This window comes from Mytilus galloprovincialis, chromosome 10 (genome assembly GCF_965363235.1).
Source record: "Mytilus galloprovincialis chromosome 10, xbMytGall1.hap1.1, whole genome shotgun sequence".
Lineage (NCBI taxonomy): Eukaryota > Metazoa > Mollusca > Bivalvia > Mytilida > Mytilidae > Mytilus > Mytilus galloprovincialis.
This window is the reverse complement of record NC_134847.1, coordinates 38,224,375-38,241,651: the sequence shown is the minus strand read 5'-3', so window position 1 is coordinate 38,241,651 and position 17,277 is coordinate 38,224,375. Positions and strand designations below refer to the sequence as shown.

General features: G+C 32.0%; 1 protein-coding gene across 1 annotated transcript; it reads right to left on the bottom strand.

The window, feature by feature from the left end:
• Positions 1–214: 214 nt before the first annotated feature.
• LOC143047503 (uncharacterized) lies at positions 215–16,973 on the bottom strand. Its single transcript, XM_076220558.1, has 7 exons — positions 16,852–16,973; positions 8,671–8,964; positions 7,148–7,510; positions 4,947–5,246; positions 4,178–4,330; positions 1,813–1,921; positions 215–917 (listed from the first exon to the last, which is right to left on the bottom strand). The coding sequence occupies exons 1-7, from the start codon at positions 16,928–16,930 to the stop codon at positions 332–334; spliced, it is 1,884 nt and encodes a 627-aa protein (XP_076076673.1). The 5' UTR covers positions 16,931–16,973; the 3' UTR covers positions 215–331.
• Between the last annotated feature and the right edge of the window lie 304 nt (positions 16,974–17,277).

Below are 17,277 nucleotides of genomic sequence, written 5' to 3'. Positions count from 1 at the left end.
TATAGCACTTTTTCAAACACTAATTTTTTTCATTGAGCTGCCTAATATTTCTTTAACAAAACAACGTGATTAAAACGTTTAGCAGAATTTTACAGAGTTATCGCCCTGTAGTGTTGTGTACCACCTTAACCGTTTTGAGTTATATCATATAGCATAGTGCCGTTCTAGTTTGTCTTAGTATTTCAGCGATTGATATACTTAATCCCAGCACATTTTGTTTTAATTAATGCATATTGTTACTATGTATTTAATATAAAAAAGCGAAAATACACAAATTGATAGAATGCACTAAAATATAAAATGTAAAGATTAAGCCTCTGTTTGATAACTGTCAAAGTTCATCTTCTTCTGCCCAACTTGTAGCATGTGTCATCATATCTCTTATACTTTCATCAACGTCATTAGTAGAGGACAATGATCTGAGTCTATAAGCGCTTGTCATTCCGTTTACAACAGCTTCATCTACGTACGGATTGATATTTTGTTCATCAAAGTAAGCATCACTCTCTAGTTTTGAAGGGGTATTAAGTCGCGGATAAAGCAAGATATTTTGTTGAGGCGAGTTGGAACTAGTTCCCGAGTTATTGACCTCCACTTTATCATAATGACCATCTAAAGAATGTACGATTGGTCGACAATGATCATAGATACCAGTTTTGTTATGGCGATAATTATTTTCTTCTGATGTGGAAAATCCTTTATTGTTTAAGTGATCATAGTTATCAGATATCTGATCACTTCCTCTTTTTTTCTGAACTTCGCTATAAGGAGTTTCGTCTTCTTTAATTGTAGGCGATGTGTTGTCTTCACTTTGGCTCGTTGGACGTTGTGACGTTTGAAGTTCCTGATGTATGTAGACATTTTCTTTTGCTATTGTTTTTCTCTCTTTACTATAATCAGACTGTTTTTTGCCTAGTCTAAAACAGAAAATATCTGTTATGTCAATTTTAAATAGGAGAATAATTACAGCAGTATAACTTCGGCTTTGTGTTATGCATCTAAAACTTATTTCAGAAAAATATTCATAGATGAAAAAGTATTGAACATTAACTTCATTTATATACTTTTAATATCGTACAATAGGAGTAAACAATCATTGTGCATACTTGATATAACTGCTTGTAATGCATTTGTACCCCTTGTGACAATCATCAGGGCTTTAATACACATGTGGTTTTAAGCAGAGGTAATGTCACATCAACACAGTATATGCATTTTGTTTCTGAGTGATTTAATTTCAATAAAAAAAAGGAGAGTAAAGAAACCTAAAAATAATCTATAGGATTACATTTTTTCTCTCTCTAATTTTGACATGTAGATCGATGTTGATTTCCAAGTATTTCTGAACATGAGAAATGGCTCTGATTAAGAGATTCAGACATTGACACCAAAATCAGACGGAACACATGCCAGTTCTAGACAAAATCATCCTATAACTTGAAATGTGCCACCAAACTTGATAAAATGATTGAGTGTTAAATTATTTAGAACAAACTAATGGAACGGGATTTGGTAAAATAGAATCACTCGTTGCTTGAAGTAAGGAACATACTTGTTGACAATGAAAAGACTGATTTTGATACTGATACCAATTGCATAAATGACTACTGTATATGAAACTATAATGATTTTTTTAGCATTATTCATGTGTACAATGTATGCTGTTGGCTAAAGGCGCAACACGATCTATTAATTTTGAGTATCCGAGCATGAAATAAATAAACGAACAGTATCATCTATCGAAATGATATGTCATTCGTTGCGAAAAATAATCAAAATGTATCAAGGCTTCCTATTTTCGTATTATAATACCTTTTGTTGGCGTACTTTACTCTTCCAATGACAATACCGATAGTTATTAAGACGAGTGTCAAGAAACCAGTGAGTACCAAGACTATTATTGCAGGATCTATGTCTTCATCTGAAACAAGATTAACATGCACTGTACAAGGGACTGAAACAAGGATATATAACCACTATTCACTTTTATTTTAAAACATATATTTGCACTTTCTAAAACATGTATTTTGTTTTTAAAGAAATGAATAGGATAATATTGATATATCTCTAAAGCATCACGAACATGTCAAAATATACCTACTATCCTGATATTGTTTTCTTTAAGATTAATTATAAACATATGCAACAGTTTTTCCAAAAAAACTGATTTAATTTATTAAACCTTCATATAAGTGCATTAGTACAACACTATGTCTTAAAGTGTAGGACTGTTTCTCATATTTAAATTACGGGAGTGTTGAACGGTCTTGTCTACAAATAAGTGTCACGCACGGTCGGTCAAGAAGTTTTTTTCTGATTGTGTCTCCATTCATCAGGAAGTCAAAAGGATAGAAGCAAATATGAAAGACAAAATATGGAGGAAGTATGTACACTAATATTTTAGAGACCAACGTATATAGATATATGACAGATATTTTAACTTTTGGTTTTCGAATTCTAAATTTGTCTGGTTTAATCGGAGGTGATTAAGACATCAATTTTCGATCCTAAAGACGTATTTGTTTTATGCCAGTACCAAAATATCTATACAATACGTCGGGCTTCAAGTCCACCAGTGATGGAGAAATTTTAACATTAAATCGTAATCGATTGTTATGCGTAACATTTTCCTAAGTAATCGACAGTAATCTGTAATTGACGAAGGAGTATGTTCAAAAAGGCCCTAAAATTGAACATATTCCTTTCTATTAGGATTCACTGCCAAATATCACCATGAAACATAGTTAATATAAAGACTTTTTGTTGAAAAGTTACTTACATCCGTTCTAACCATAACGTCAATACTCATTTTGATTTCCACGAAAATAGATAAAAAAACGGACAAATGTTCATTACTTATAAAAAGAAAGAAACATAGAGCGCAAGTATCAACAAAACAATTCTCTAAACATAATTTTTGTTATGAAATTAGACATAAATAATGGAACTTTCTTGAACGTTTGATTTGTCGACGTATGCGCTCCATGTTTCGTTTGGGGATTTAAAATCGACGCTTTAGAATAAAACGTTGACTTTTCACATAAATATCCGTTATGTATCAATAACAGAAGTTATTCTTATCCCCTTGATATAGCAAATTGAACTTTCATATTAACAGTGAAGAAAAAGTGAAATAACGAAGATACCGGTACCGAACTCCGAGGAACATTCTACAAAATGGCAAAAGCTCAATGTCATATTCTTGACTTCGAAGAAGCTTTTTCTTATGTAGAAAATGACGGATTAAACAATGTTTATTCGAACGGTTTTGACAGAAAATAACAAACAATCCATGAACTCGGTGTGAACTGTAGGTAGGGGAAATAAATTTTCGATGACCTTGTCCCTTTTGCGTCGAGCAGTAATGAAAAGTGATTCTTATTTGTTGATGTCAATACACCTGGGACTAGACAACATATAAAAATAATATTTCTATTTTTCCAAACATAAGAATTGTTGACTCCAACTATTGAAACTAGAAATAATCTTTTTGTATGCGATGTGGTGAACTCAAAATAGGATCATTTGTTGAATGGTATATTCCCACTACAATAGAATGGTTAGACTGGTTCAAGTGTTTAAAGGCAATCTTTACATACCGTGCATTCCTATCTACTACTGTCTCACAGAATTAAACAGTACTTGCATTTTAAACTTCAATATGTCATCATAAGAAAGGATAAATCAGAGAAAAATGTTTGGTTACCAAGGCCTACCTCTTTATACCAACTGTTAATTTACAGTAAGGGTCATAAAGCTCAATTTTTATTCTTTCATCATTTGTCGTTTTGTTGCTTTTGTATATTTTCATGATAAACTAATGATTTAATATTTTTCGCTTTTCATTTTCAACTAAAAATATACTTATCATTTTTCAATTGAAATAATATTATTTGGAAAGGATTGATTTTGTATTTAACGACGATTTCATAAAAAAAACAACACCGGCCTTATGACGAAAAAAAAACCTGTCAGTACTGGTCAAGCAAGATTTGAATCGAACGCATAGTTACTGAAAGAATTGTAGAACTAAACATATATGTACAGCCAATATAGCTCACACACGATGATAAATATTAATTATCATAAATATAGCAGTAGTTGCTCCGTATAGGAATGCGTGTGAAGTCATACAACCCTACTTCAATAACAATTTTCCTTTTCGATTATATATTACCTTTCATTCTGGATACCGATTCTTCTATCTTATGGTACTTTGTCACATCTGTTGGCTGAATATTTTGATTGCTACTTGCTTGTTCTGTGTGTGGTGCTGTCGTTGTCAGATTGACCACTTCTACATATGTTGATGTTTCCAGGTGGATCTTTTCTGGATTCATAAATGTTGATAAAAAGTTCGAAATTCAGGAGTTTTAATGAGTTTAAATCGCATCTTTACACTAACACACACAGTCAAACAAGAAGTTTTAGGAGACCACTTGTTTGCTTGGAACACGTAGATCTAAAAATATCATCAATCTACCAAATGATAGCCTTCAGATGTTCACAAGACTGTGTGTGCCATAGATCAGCATTTATATTTTGACTTTTACATTATTGAATTGTGTCTTATGTTTATGTCGTAGAACTTTAATTTTTGGCATTTCATATAAGACTGCAAAATATATCAAAATAAAACCGCGTAGTTTGGGAAAACCTTAGAAATACATATAGTTCTCATAGTGGCTGTATATCGTAAAATGCAAAAAACGATTTGGAAACTCAAATTGAATTAACAATGAACTTATTCAAATGTATCTATATACAATGTGTAAACTTTATTACAAAAAAAAAACATTTATGTAAAACAATATAGTATACACTGTATGATAAACACAAATGAAAAAAAAATATCAGTAGATTTCAGGTTCAAGAATGCATACGTTTTCATCAACCCTATTTCAAACATAGTTTTTCTTTTTATATATATACAATGTATACATTACCTTTCATTTCAGATACCGACTCTGCTATCTTTTGATATTTTGTAACGTCGGTAGGCTGAATATTGCTATCTGTACTTGTTTGTTCCGTATGTGATGCTGTCGTCCGATTAATCACTTCTAAATTTGTAAATGTCGGATTAACAATCTTTGAATGAGTGAATGTGGTTGAATTCGTTTCTTTCAAATTTGCTGATGTCGTCAAACTGATACCTTCTGAATTTGAAGAGGTCAATCCATATGACAATGTTGTGTCGATGTCAATAATATCACATACGACACTCACATTTGCTCCTGAAGTTGCTGAATAGAAACCATACACTTTTAATATGAATCGAAGAAAAATACCAAAAAAATACCAAAAAAAAAATGATTTTCAAGATATTTCACACTGGATGTTAAGGTTTGTCAAATGAAAAGTTATGCTCTGGATTTTAGTGCGAGACAGGTCCGGGCATTTAAGTTCATAGAACATGTCATACTAATGAATAATCAATATAACGCAAAATATACCAGAGTAACCTTATTACAGATTTCATATTTAATTCATAACATCCTAAAACGTATATCCAAAAGGAAAAAAACCTTTAAAATGAACAATTTATAAGGCATGGGTTCGATAGATGTATCATAGTTTCGTGTGTATTTTAGTCTAGACGCCCACTAATTCACTATCGACTTGACATCCGAAGACTGCCGATGGTCATATAAGCGATTTAAACATAACTGGATATATAACTAGACAACAAAGTCGTGCAATTAGTTTATTTTTTTTAGGTTTGTTTAATTTAAAACTACAGGTTAATTAGACTATTTACCGGATTTGTAATCACATAAGCAACACGAAGGGTGCCACATGTGGAGCAGCATCTGCTTACCCTTCCGGAGCACCTGAGATCACCCCTAGTTTTTGGTGGGGTTCCTGTTGTTTATTATTTAGTTTTCTATGTTGTGTCATGTGTACTATTGTTTTTCTGTTTGTCTTTTTCATTTTTAGCCATGGCGTTGTCAGTTTGTTTTAGATTTATGAGTTTGACTGTCCCTTTGGTATCTTTCGTCCCTCTTTTAAACATATATGTTAATCATCGTTTGTTCCTGTTTAATTTTTTTTAAAAGAATGAGTTTTTGTGGATCGAATCAGTCAATCAAATAATTTACCTCTATTTCACTTTCAATTTTGACATTCTTTTCCTTTTTAATAACTGAACACGAATAACTCATGCGTTACCTATCTCTAGCGAAGGTGTTTTAAAAATAGAAGGTTACATGAACATGGATTCAATGAAGTCCAATCATACACTTGCAAGTGGATAATTCATCATCGTTGTTTCTTAGAATATTTTAATAAAATTGAACCATAGTGGCCGCTAAATATTGATTTTTTTTAAATATATTTCAATATTTAAGTTGTCTCGTAGCTAGTGCCCGTTTAATAGTGTGAAACTTATTAAACAGTAACATTGTGGAATTAGATTCCATTCACTGATGCTAAATTAGGTTTTATGATACAGGATATCGATACAAAACATTTCGAGCTTAAAATGCAAATGTAACTTAGTGGGGGAAATGAATGATTATTTTGCCATTCCAACATATAAATTCTATTCATATCTTAAATGAACTCGTTTAAACATAATGAGCTTATCCTTTGTGTTAATGTACGTATGGTAACTTGTTATAAGGTAAATGTATTCACTGTACCACTTCGAAGGAAGATTCACGTAGTACAATTAGAAGAAAGTACTAAAAGTGCCAGTTATAATCATTACTTTGGATCAAGACTATATAGATAATATTCTTATGGGTCCTTGTTCGGATAGTGTTAAATGGACATTGGAATGTGACGATGAATAATGTCTTCAGTAGCGTTTAAGATAACAGTTAATTTATTCATCGGATCGAAAACCTTTCTTGATATTCTTAAAACAGTTATATTGAAAAATAAATACATACAATATGCTGCAAATTATTTTTGGATTAAGCTATACCTATTAACGACAGACGAGAGATACCAAAGGAAAACTCATAAGTCGAAAATAAACTGGCAACGCAAACAAAGCAAAAAATGCAATACGAACCTCACCAGAAAGTGGGCGTGATCTCAGGTGCTCTGGAATGGTAAGCAGATCCAGCTGATCCACCTGTGTTAAATCTTATTATTTTAAACTAAAATAAAATAAAATGAAAACACATCGATGTGTTACCTAATATAGCAATCCAAACAATTGGAGGACCTCCGTCCAAATGAAGTACGAGATCCATGCTTGATTTAGTAGAGTTGAAAATTGTTTCATAACCACCAATTAACTGCTCATCTTTACATTTAATAGATATAGACTGGTTTCCAGAATCAAACTCTAGGTATGAATTTTGGTTATGCCCACATTTTCCGGATTTACCATTTTGAAATCGAATATCAATTGCCTGAATTTGTAAGGTTCCTGATGTTGTAGAAGCTTTACATATACAATTTCGTTTGGAAGAAACCAATGTAGAAAAACCATACTGCAAGTGCACACTTGGTCCTTCTGTCTTGATAATGTCACAAAAGTTTCTTATATGACTTTCTGAAAATAGCAAAGATATTTGCTTAATATTTGTTCAATTTTATCTTTAGATATATATCGAACGTACGCATTTATGAAAATATATATCGTATGTGTGTTATTTTTTTTAGAGTATTCTCTCTTTTACCAAAACATCCCAATTGCGTTATTTCAATATGTGTTATTTCGATAGTTTTTATTGACATAAGTGCATTATATCAAAGATATATGAACCATTTTACAAGCTGATATTATTTTGATATTTTAAAATTATTGTGTAAGCTAGTAAACGTTTCGTACGTCGAGGAGATTACCAATGAAGTAGTTAACACTCAGTTGTTGAAATGAAATATTATTGACATGGGCATTTCTTGTCCATATTCCGTTAATGAAATGTTGAATACGGTTTCAACTCCAAGCATAAATAGGCGTACTAGCATTTAACACAATTATTTGGATATGTTGGGTTTCAGTGTTCTCTAACTTCGTATTTGAATTAGCCTTTTACTTGTTTTTATTTGGGCACTACAGATGAGTATTTTATAGAAAAGACGCATGTCTGTTGAATGTTGGTAATTCTTATGAGTTGATGTAAACAATCATCGAGTAGATACTATCTTAAGGTACATTTGTTATATACTGTGAAATGTATCAGATATTCCAAAGCTGATTTTTTCTTACTTTGAAAACTTTCAAAGATGGATTAATCATCATCAATGATTTTTTTTATCTTTTGATTAGGGTTAAGACTTCAAATACCAGTTAATTAGAATAGTATGTAATACATTATGCTCATTTTGCGACTCCTATAAAACGTATTTTAATTGTTTTTTTATCTTCTTGTGCAAACCTATCACACAACAAGGTATTTGTCACGCTTGGGTTATATCTTCTAAAAATAGTTTACGTTTCTGCCAATTGTTCGGTATTATTAATTGTCTAATATAACGGTAATTGGTATTCAAGAATGTATTGTTAGGTTAAATATTATGTCTTTTAAAAAGAATGATGTTTGTTATTTTTAAAACATTATGTTTTTTTAATTTTAAAATATTATGTTTTTTATTTCTAAATTTTATGTTTCTTTTAAATAACATATTTTTAATCAAGTACCACTGGCACAATTTTCTGTGAATTTAAATGCACTCGAAGAAAATATAAAGTTGATTTAATGAACCCACCGCTTATGCATTCATATTGTAGATGCGCTAGGTTTGTGTATAGCTGTGTCTCGTGTTTGCACTTCACCCTCTCACTTGTGATGAAATTTTCATGTAGTCCATATACTGCTTCGTAATAACGGTTATTTGTCCATGAACCAGGCATCTTAAATTCCGCACATTTGGACTGCTGATTGTAGATACAATTGCATCTGCTAGTACAATTTCGTTCGAATGATATATCACGAATAGCTATCCTATAAGTTTCATTACATTGAACGAGTCGGCGTTTTCCATAACAGAAATCTACAGCTCCTACAAATATAAGTGACACTATTTTTTGAATTCATCACATTATATATGATTTTTCATCATTACTACATAAGTAAGATTAGTTTTTTGAACATACGTTCACATTTATACTGCCTCTTTTTCATTGTTTTCCAAACTATGTCAGAGGCCTGTTACACCAATCGATACTTTATGGTATCAATCTGCTGGGTATTGATGAAAAAAATCAAATTGTATAAACATACAGAATTTATAGCTCTTTTCGTACACATATTTGCATAAGACAATAACAATCAAAACCAAGTAAACAAAGACTCACAAAACCAAGGGACATTTACATCAACAGTTATAAATAATAAATAAGAATCAACACAAACTCCACTAAATACCGGGAGTGAAATCAGGTGCTTCGGAAGGGTAAGCAATAAAGATGATAGACCATTTTCATATTACAGACTTTTAAGGTTCACATCGAGATGATAATGTTTCGAAAGGGTACATAAAATGTGATTTGACATGAGTAAGAGAAACTTACTTGATAGATATTGTAAATATGTTACATATTTTCCTTACAACAACAATCACGAATTAAATCGCACTGATGAGAACACAAACTGGAACATTATTCGCGATATTCAAAACTATAAAAAGTATTGTGATAACCATATTTAATATAAATATTTGGTGCATTTTCAGCCTTACTTTGTTACTCTTTTATGCACAGTGTGGACCAAATTTATAACTTTTCAATACACACACATATATATATATATATACGTCTTAACATGTCACAACTTTATGACAGTCATTATCCATCGGATAACACATGGTTATACAGGGCTTACACCATATATATATAATTCGGTTCAAATTTAGCCAATATATGTTAGATCTTCGAATTTGCTAAATGTTTGTTTCATCAGCGGGATTCGGACCCTTTCGTCTGTGACATAGTAGCAACACTGCACGCATCGTTTCTAGTGCCATATAACACTCCACCACCTTAGCTACATAAAAATATAAATAAGGAAAAACGAAAGAGGAAGAAAACAATGAGTCATCCAACGTTCGGTTTCCGGCAATTTAATTATAATAAGAAACGGAAAACGTTATTTTTTAGTGTTTTAGCGCTGTTTTCCGTACTGAAACGAACGTATTCCGTGTTCCTATACACAAGAATACGGACAAAATTAAATTCTCCAGCAGGTGGTTGGGCTACTGTCAGATAATATGAATCTAATGCTATCAATTCTGAAAAAAACCCATTAAATCCATATTATGTAAATAAGTAGGAACTCTTTTTCAGTCGACAAAGGGTGTGGTGAACATGCATAAAAGAAAGGAATAAGATACCAAACTAATCATTCGAAAATAAACTAACAATGTAATGGTAAAAAAGACACAACAGTATACAAAATACAACATAAAAAACTAAATGTTGGCATGATACGGGTTATGTTCTTCTCATTTTAAGATGGTATAATGCTTAACCCCTAACGGGAGAGATTGTGCTTGATTATTTTTATATGATGAAGACATAATCGTTCAATCAGTTTAATTGAGGTCTTGATCTGGTATGTCAGTAACTGCTTGTAGTCCTTTGATAATTTATGTATCGTTGTAATTTTTCTTAGTTTCCTTTTTTGCTACTTATTCTGACATTAGACTCGAACTGGATATTACTGTGCATTTTGCTGTGTGTTTTTTCTTCTACATTAGCTAGAGATATAGGGGAAGAATTGAGATCTCACTTAACATGTTTAACCTCGCTAATGTTTGCGCCTGCCCCAAGTCAGGAGTTTAGTATGACTTTCATTTGCAACTAACTAGTACACATTTATGTTTAGGGACAAGTTGAAGCCGGCTTCCTGGTGCGGGATTTACTTTTTGTGTTAAAGACCTATTGCTGGCATTCAGTTGTGTTGTTTTCTCTTTGATACATTCCCTAAGTTCACTCTCAAACTTGAAGTCTGAGCAACACGAACCCCAATTAATTTGGGGTGATCTCAAGTCCTCCGGAATGCTAAGCAGATCCTGCTCCATATGTATTACCTTTTGTGTTGCTTATTTAGGTAAAACCTGTTCAAAAACTAATCAGGTAGGTCACATTCGGGGTATCGAAGGGATGAATTGGATTGTGGTTACGAAGGGATGATTTCAACCTCACAACTTGGAAACGTGGTATTAATGCTTCCATGTGAGCAGCAACCCTCCAACAAGGGAATCAAGATATAACATGACCTGTGCCATGCCTGGAAGCAAATTTAGTAAGTAGTTTCATTTTGTACTGATATGTATTGTGAAAATTCTTTTAATAATGATATCTGTCTATTCGAGCACTTTAAAAGAATTGAAGCATAAAATGAATGTATGCAAAAAAGAAGGTTCAATTACTTGAACATATTGGTACAAGCCTTTATTTAACATAAATTGAAAACGGGTCTTATATTATTTATTGATCCTCCTTCAAACAATCCAAAAAGTCTTGTACGCCAAACTGTCAATTTTGTTCTTTAAAATTGCGTTATTGAGATACCATTTATATTTAAAATTGTAGCTGGAAGGACGTACAAAGATGCCTCACTAATAGATATCAGCATTTGAAATTTCGGTGAAAAAGAAAATATTATGTTTGAAGATAGAAAAACGGTTATGGAATATTTTCAGAAATACGAGTTTAATCGATTTAAAAATTGCGCGTTGTCAAATGTCTACACTTGCACACATATTAGTTTTTAAATTACAGATATTTTTCTATTGTTTTACTTAATTTTAGCATTTGGTTTACATGTTACAATGAGATCTTTGGTAAATTATAAGAGTAACAGCGGTATGAACATATTTCTATTTCTAGGTTTTTGTAAGAATTAAGAAATTAATCTGAAGATGAAGATGCAGAATTTGTGAAACAATCACCTTTGAATGTAAGATATTCTACTAAGGACAAAAATAATGATTTACTCTATATAGTTCGGCTTAAAGAGTGTATTATTAAAGATTCTAGTAGATTCTCATTAAGCATTCCCTAAAGACGTTATGCATTCTATTCACACTTACTTCCATAGTATTTCTGCAGGAAATTTTGCCCAAGAAATGGGTATAATTTTTAGTATGTCTCGCTTGAAAGGCCTATGTCAACAATCAATATAATGTGTCATGTTTATTGAAAGTGAATATCATGGTACAGCTATTTAGTTTTATAGAATAAAAAGCTTTGTAATAGAAAAAATAAACTTTTGATTTAATAACAAATTTTAAAACATCAAATGAAGACAGCATATTCGGTGTGATGATCACCGACATTGTGGAAGATCAGCTGCTTTTGAAGAATATATGTTTTAGTGTTTTATGTCCGTGTTTTGACTTTATCTTCAGATTATGAGAAAATACAATTTTGAAATAAAGGCGAATCAAATTTTCGCAAAGTTTAGTCCTATAATCCAAGACATCATTTCGGAATAAAACGTAGTTAAATGTCTTTCAGAGCAAATGCTTCCTGTAATTTATCAACAAATTCATATATTTGCTTGACCTTCTCTGATACAGAAATTAACGTATAAGCTTAGTCTGTTAGAATATATGTGGTAAATACTTATTGCAAAAAACATCTAAATGCAGGTAAAACGAGTCCTCTGTGTAGTGAGTTTCAAATTTCAAACGAACGAATCCTGTCGAATTGATATAAACAAGCAAATTCATGCTATAGATATCAACTTGTCTTGTTGACACATCGATGCTTCTTTTCAAATCAAATCTCTGTTGTGCTTCTTGAAGTCTTATCTTCTTGGACATTTCGTTGCTGAATATGATTTTATTATCACACATGTAACACATCTTCACAGTATGTTTCGTACAATATGTCGATTAGTGAGTATCCAAAATGTATCCTAAACGAGATCTCGTATCATGTTGTCGGCATATTAATACTAAAAATATCCGATGCTATTCACATAACGAAGCTTTTAGTCGAGTACAAGCTAATAATATGACGAGTTAAATAGCTATATACATTGCCATTGCAATAGAGAAGGCGCTTTATACTCCTGTTGATCGTCCAGATTTTTTGTAGTTTAAACAATGTTTAAATCTACATTTCACTGTTTTTATATACTTTCTACAGTTTTAATTGATTCTCATAGTTGCAATTACTGATGACGCACAAGAAGTTATGCGTAAGTCTTTTTAAGGTCAAGGAACAGTAAATGGGCTATGTCGCAGATTTTGCTAAGATTTTGCATGCAACCTTGGCTCAGTGAACTACAACTGAAAATCAAAAAAATAATGCATTTATCTCTTTAATTATCTGAAACATTGCAGATTGATTTCGTTTAATATTGGTGAACATTTGAATAGAATGCACATAAACTCGACGAAATATTATATACAATCTGTCTTAAAATCGCCAAATCTCTAATTCTACTCCATAGATTTTTCTTCTAAAACTATATGTTGTTGCCACATACATTTCTGTTTTAATGATATAAAAAAGTCATATGGTCACCGACTTAGTTTTTTGTCTAAAAATCAATGTGTTACCTTGTTGGTAGTGAAAAATGTCAAAAATCAACGGTTTACGGCCTGCATCGCGTCGACGTTACGATTATTTCGACGTTTTATTGGATTTTTTCACAAAGAACACAACTTTGAATGATTTATACCGTAAAAAACGAAGTTGGTGACCCTACCTTTATTTTGTATCGTTGTAACGGAAATTTATGTATCAGCAACATATAGTTTTAATTAAAAAAAATCTATGGAGCAGAAATAGAAATTTGGCGATTCAAAGACAAATTTTAGAAGATTTTATGCAGATTTAATGTGCTTTCTATACAAATGTTCACCAATTTTGTAGAAATTCAATCAGTAATATTTTAAAGGATAAATGAGATAAATGCATTATTTTTTCGATTTTCAGTTGAAGTTTATCGAGCCAGAAATGTATGCAAGATTTTACTGAAATCTGTGACATAGCCCATTTACTGTAACTTGACCTTTATTTAAACCCGTCTCATTTTCGCCGGTACATATTCATCAACCCTTGTTAGCCTTATGTGTTTCAAACAAATATCATTTTGTATAAATCGGAGTGTGGTATTGCGTGTATTTCGCTAAATTAAAGTGTACAGTATTGATTTTAGCGGACTGTTGAAGACCCATTTTTTTCGTTGCATTGATAACCCAACAGAGGCTATGTGCTGTTTTCCGTTCTTTGGTCGGGTTGTTATCCCACTAGTTAGTTATCGCAATGGTGATCACTTAGTTTTGCCATCACGAACCTTCTAGTATTCCGTTACAAAGGAGTGCTACCACACAATACGTCTGTAGCGTCCCAAAATAGTTGAAAATGTTTTCCGTATAGACCATACATCATATCCGGCCAGTATTAAGTATCTATGCAAATCAGCTTCTTTCACGTGTCCAATGTCATTTGCAAGATCCATCCATGATTAAGATATATATATGTATATATATATTGAAACATTTAGGTTAAAAAAGCCTTTGTTTTCAATCTAATCCTCTTAAGTTCTAGACAATTGCTAAGTGCAATCTCATTTAAACCCGTCTCATTTTCGCCGGTACATAGGCATGAACCCTTGTTAGTCTTATGTGTTTTAAAACAAGAATCATTTTTGTAAAACGGAGTTTGGTATGGCGTGTATTTCGCTAAATTAAAATGTACAGTATTTATTTTAGCGGACTGTTGAAGACCCATTTTTTTTGTTGCATTGATAACCCAACAAAAGCTTTGTGCTGTTTTCCGCTCTTTGGTCGGGTTGTTATCCCACTAGTTAGTTATCGCAATGGTGATCACTTTGTTTTGACAGCACGAACCTTCTAATATTCCGTAACAAAGGATTGCTACCAAACAATGCGTCTGTAGCGTCCCAAAATAGTTGAAAATGTTTTCAGTGTAGACCATACATCATATCCGGCAAGTATTAAAGTATCTATGCAAATCAGCTTCTTTCACGTGTCCAATGTCATTTGCAAGATCCATCTATGATTAATATATATATATAATTTAAAACCTTAGGTTAAAAAAGCCTTTGTTTCCAATCTAATCCTCTTAAGTTCTAGACAATTGCTAAGTGCAATCTCATGTTTGTTGATTAGTTGTGAAAAAGAAGTTTAAGTTGCTGGTCTTAGATTAAAAAAGTTTGTTTAACTGTTCCATTGCATTCCTTATAATTTTGTTCCTTCGTCTTTGTCTCAAAAGTTTACAGCTAAAGTTAACAATCAGTCTTTTTGTCTTTTTTTATGGGTTAAAAATTGATGATGTTGAAATGAATCTAGTTATTCGTGCTATTTTGAAATGGAAAAGTGTGTCTTCTTCTGTAATTAAGATAGAAAATAAGTTGCCGAAAATACGCATTTTGGTTTGTTTTAAATGCTTACAGACAGTCGTTGCGATGATCTTTGTGTAAAACAGAAAACATTCGATGTCGATCACGTTAAATACTGAGACGAAATATTTCTTTCTGGATGTTTTTTTTTATTCCAGAGATAGAGGCAACATTTTGTTGTAACTTGCTGTAAATGCACTAAACAGTTATTTCCACAGGAGGAGACATGCATATTCAATATTTATTCTGCCTACGAACAGATCGTATTATTTATTATAGATAAAATGGTTGGCTGTAATGAAGTCATCAGACATTCACGTTTTATCACTTTGTGTACAGTTCTTTCCACATGAGATGCTCACAAAGAGGCTTTTAAACAAAGCGTTTCAAGTGATGAAGTTGAAATTATCGAAAATTTTACGGACGTCATCACGAGTTGATTGACATTTATGGAATATCTATTTCAAAAATAACGACAACTTCATTCCAATAGTTGTACCACAATCCAATCATCCTTTTCCTTTGAATGTAACCCTACCGAATTAGACTCATCACCTGGTTTGAGCTTATATAAGCAACTGTTCGGGTGCCACATTTTGAGCAGATTCTGTTAACCCTTCCAGAGCACCTGAGATCACAACCGTTTTTTAGGGTTTGTAATGCTCAGTCATAAGTTTTCTATTTTGTTCATGTGGTTTTTTGGAAACGATTATTTGTCTTTTGTCTTTTTTTTTCGCCATGGCGTTGACAGTTTGTTTTCGACTTGTTCCATTGGTACTATCTTTAGAGTCTATTGTAGTTCCAGAATGGTTGCCTTTTCCAGGCAAGGACAAACAACGATTTGAACCGGCTTGGCAGAAAGTGCATTTTGTATGGTGCTGAATCTAATCCCGTATATATACAGGTTTCCAAATTTGTCAAATCTAGCCGTTTCAGATATTGTCACGTCGTCTGTTTAATTGTTTATACAATTCATTGCTGAACTGTAAGACTCAAAGACAGAATTCAATCTTTTATCGTCTCTCTTGTTGAGTTCCTAAATAATTCTGTTTTTTTACTACAATTTTAATATCGATTTGCGAGTATGATGTTTCACAGTGTTCTATCTATTAAATTTGTTTACAGGTCTATAAAATATGTATTATGACAAGATACTTTTTGTAGATATAAAACGCTGATATTATCGGCCGTATTCGGCAGTATATCCTGATAATTTATGAAATGATTTTATAAATAGTAAAATAATTTATAAAAACGTAATTAATGGAACTAACTAGATATAGGAAGATATGCTATGAGTGCCAATGAGACAACTATCCATCCAAATAACAATTTATAAAAGTAAACTATTATAGGTTTAGGTACGGCCTTCAACACGGAGCTTTGGCTCAAACCGAACAGCAAGCTATAAAGGCACAAAAAATTACTAATGTAACACCATTCAAACGGGAAAACCAAAGGTCTAATCTATATGAAAAATTTGATGGAATGCAGGTTGAATGCAAGTATATTCGTCATATTCATGTATGTCACCAGGAGTGAAAAAGTATTAATAAAAAGTTATTACCTGAATATACAGTCAAAATGTTGCAAAGAACCGTTATTATCACTAAATATGTCCAAAAATAGGTGAAATACTGTTTCATTATCGCTTCCTTCACATGTTAACACTCTTGTCGGTGTTGTATTTTTGTCTATTTATATAGTGTCAAAGTCTGTTTATGAGATAATATTACAAGTATTAGCCCTATCTGTCACTCATATGATATGATTTATCTTTTTTTCAAAATAGAAACAAGCAATTTGATGAAGTAGTATATTTACAAGAACCATTTTTTCTAATTGTTCCGAAAAGGGAAATAAAGTCATATTATTTTTAAAACGATTGTGATCTACTTTAATTTTACATTATAAAAAAATTGACACTGTCCTCCTTAAGGAACAGAGCAAAGTGACATTTAACTGTACTACTTATCTGTGAGCACAAGATATT

What these genes read in the sequence shown, in the direction of transcription:
- LOC143047503 (XM_076220558.1), bottom strand. Translation starts at nt 16,930, where the DNA reads ATGAAACAGTATTTCACCTATTTTTGGACATATTTAGTGATAATAACG. An exon ending in GTCGGTATCTGAAATGAAAG is followed by an intron (nt 4,331 to 4,946) that starts GTAATGTATACA and finishes TTATGAATCCAG; the next exon opens with AAAAGATCCACCTGGAAACA. An exon ending in ATCGGTATCCAGAATGAAAG is followed by an intron (nt 1,922 to 4,177) that starts GTAATATATAAT and finishes ATCTTGTTTCAG; the next exon opens with ATGAAGACATAGATCCTGCA.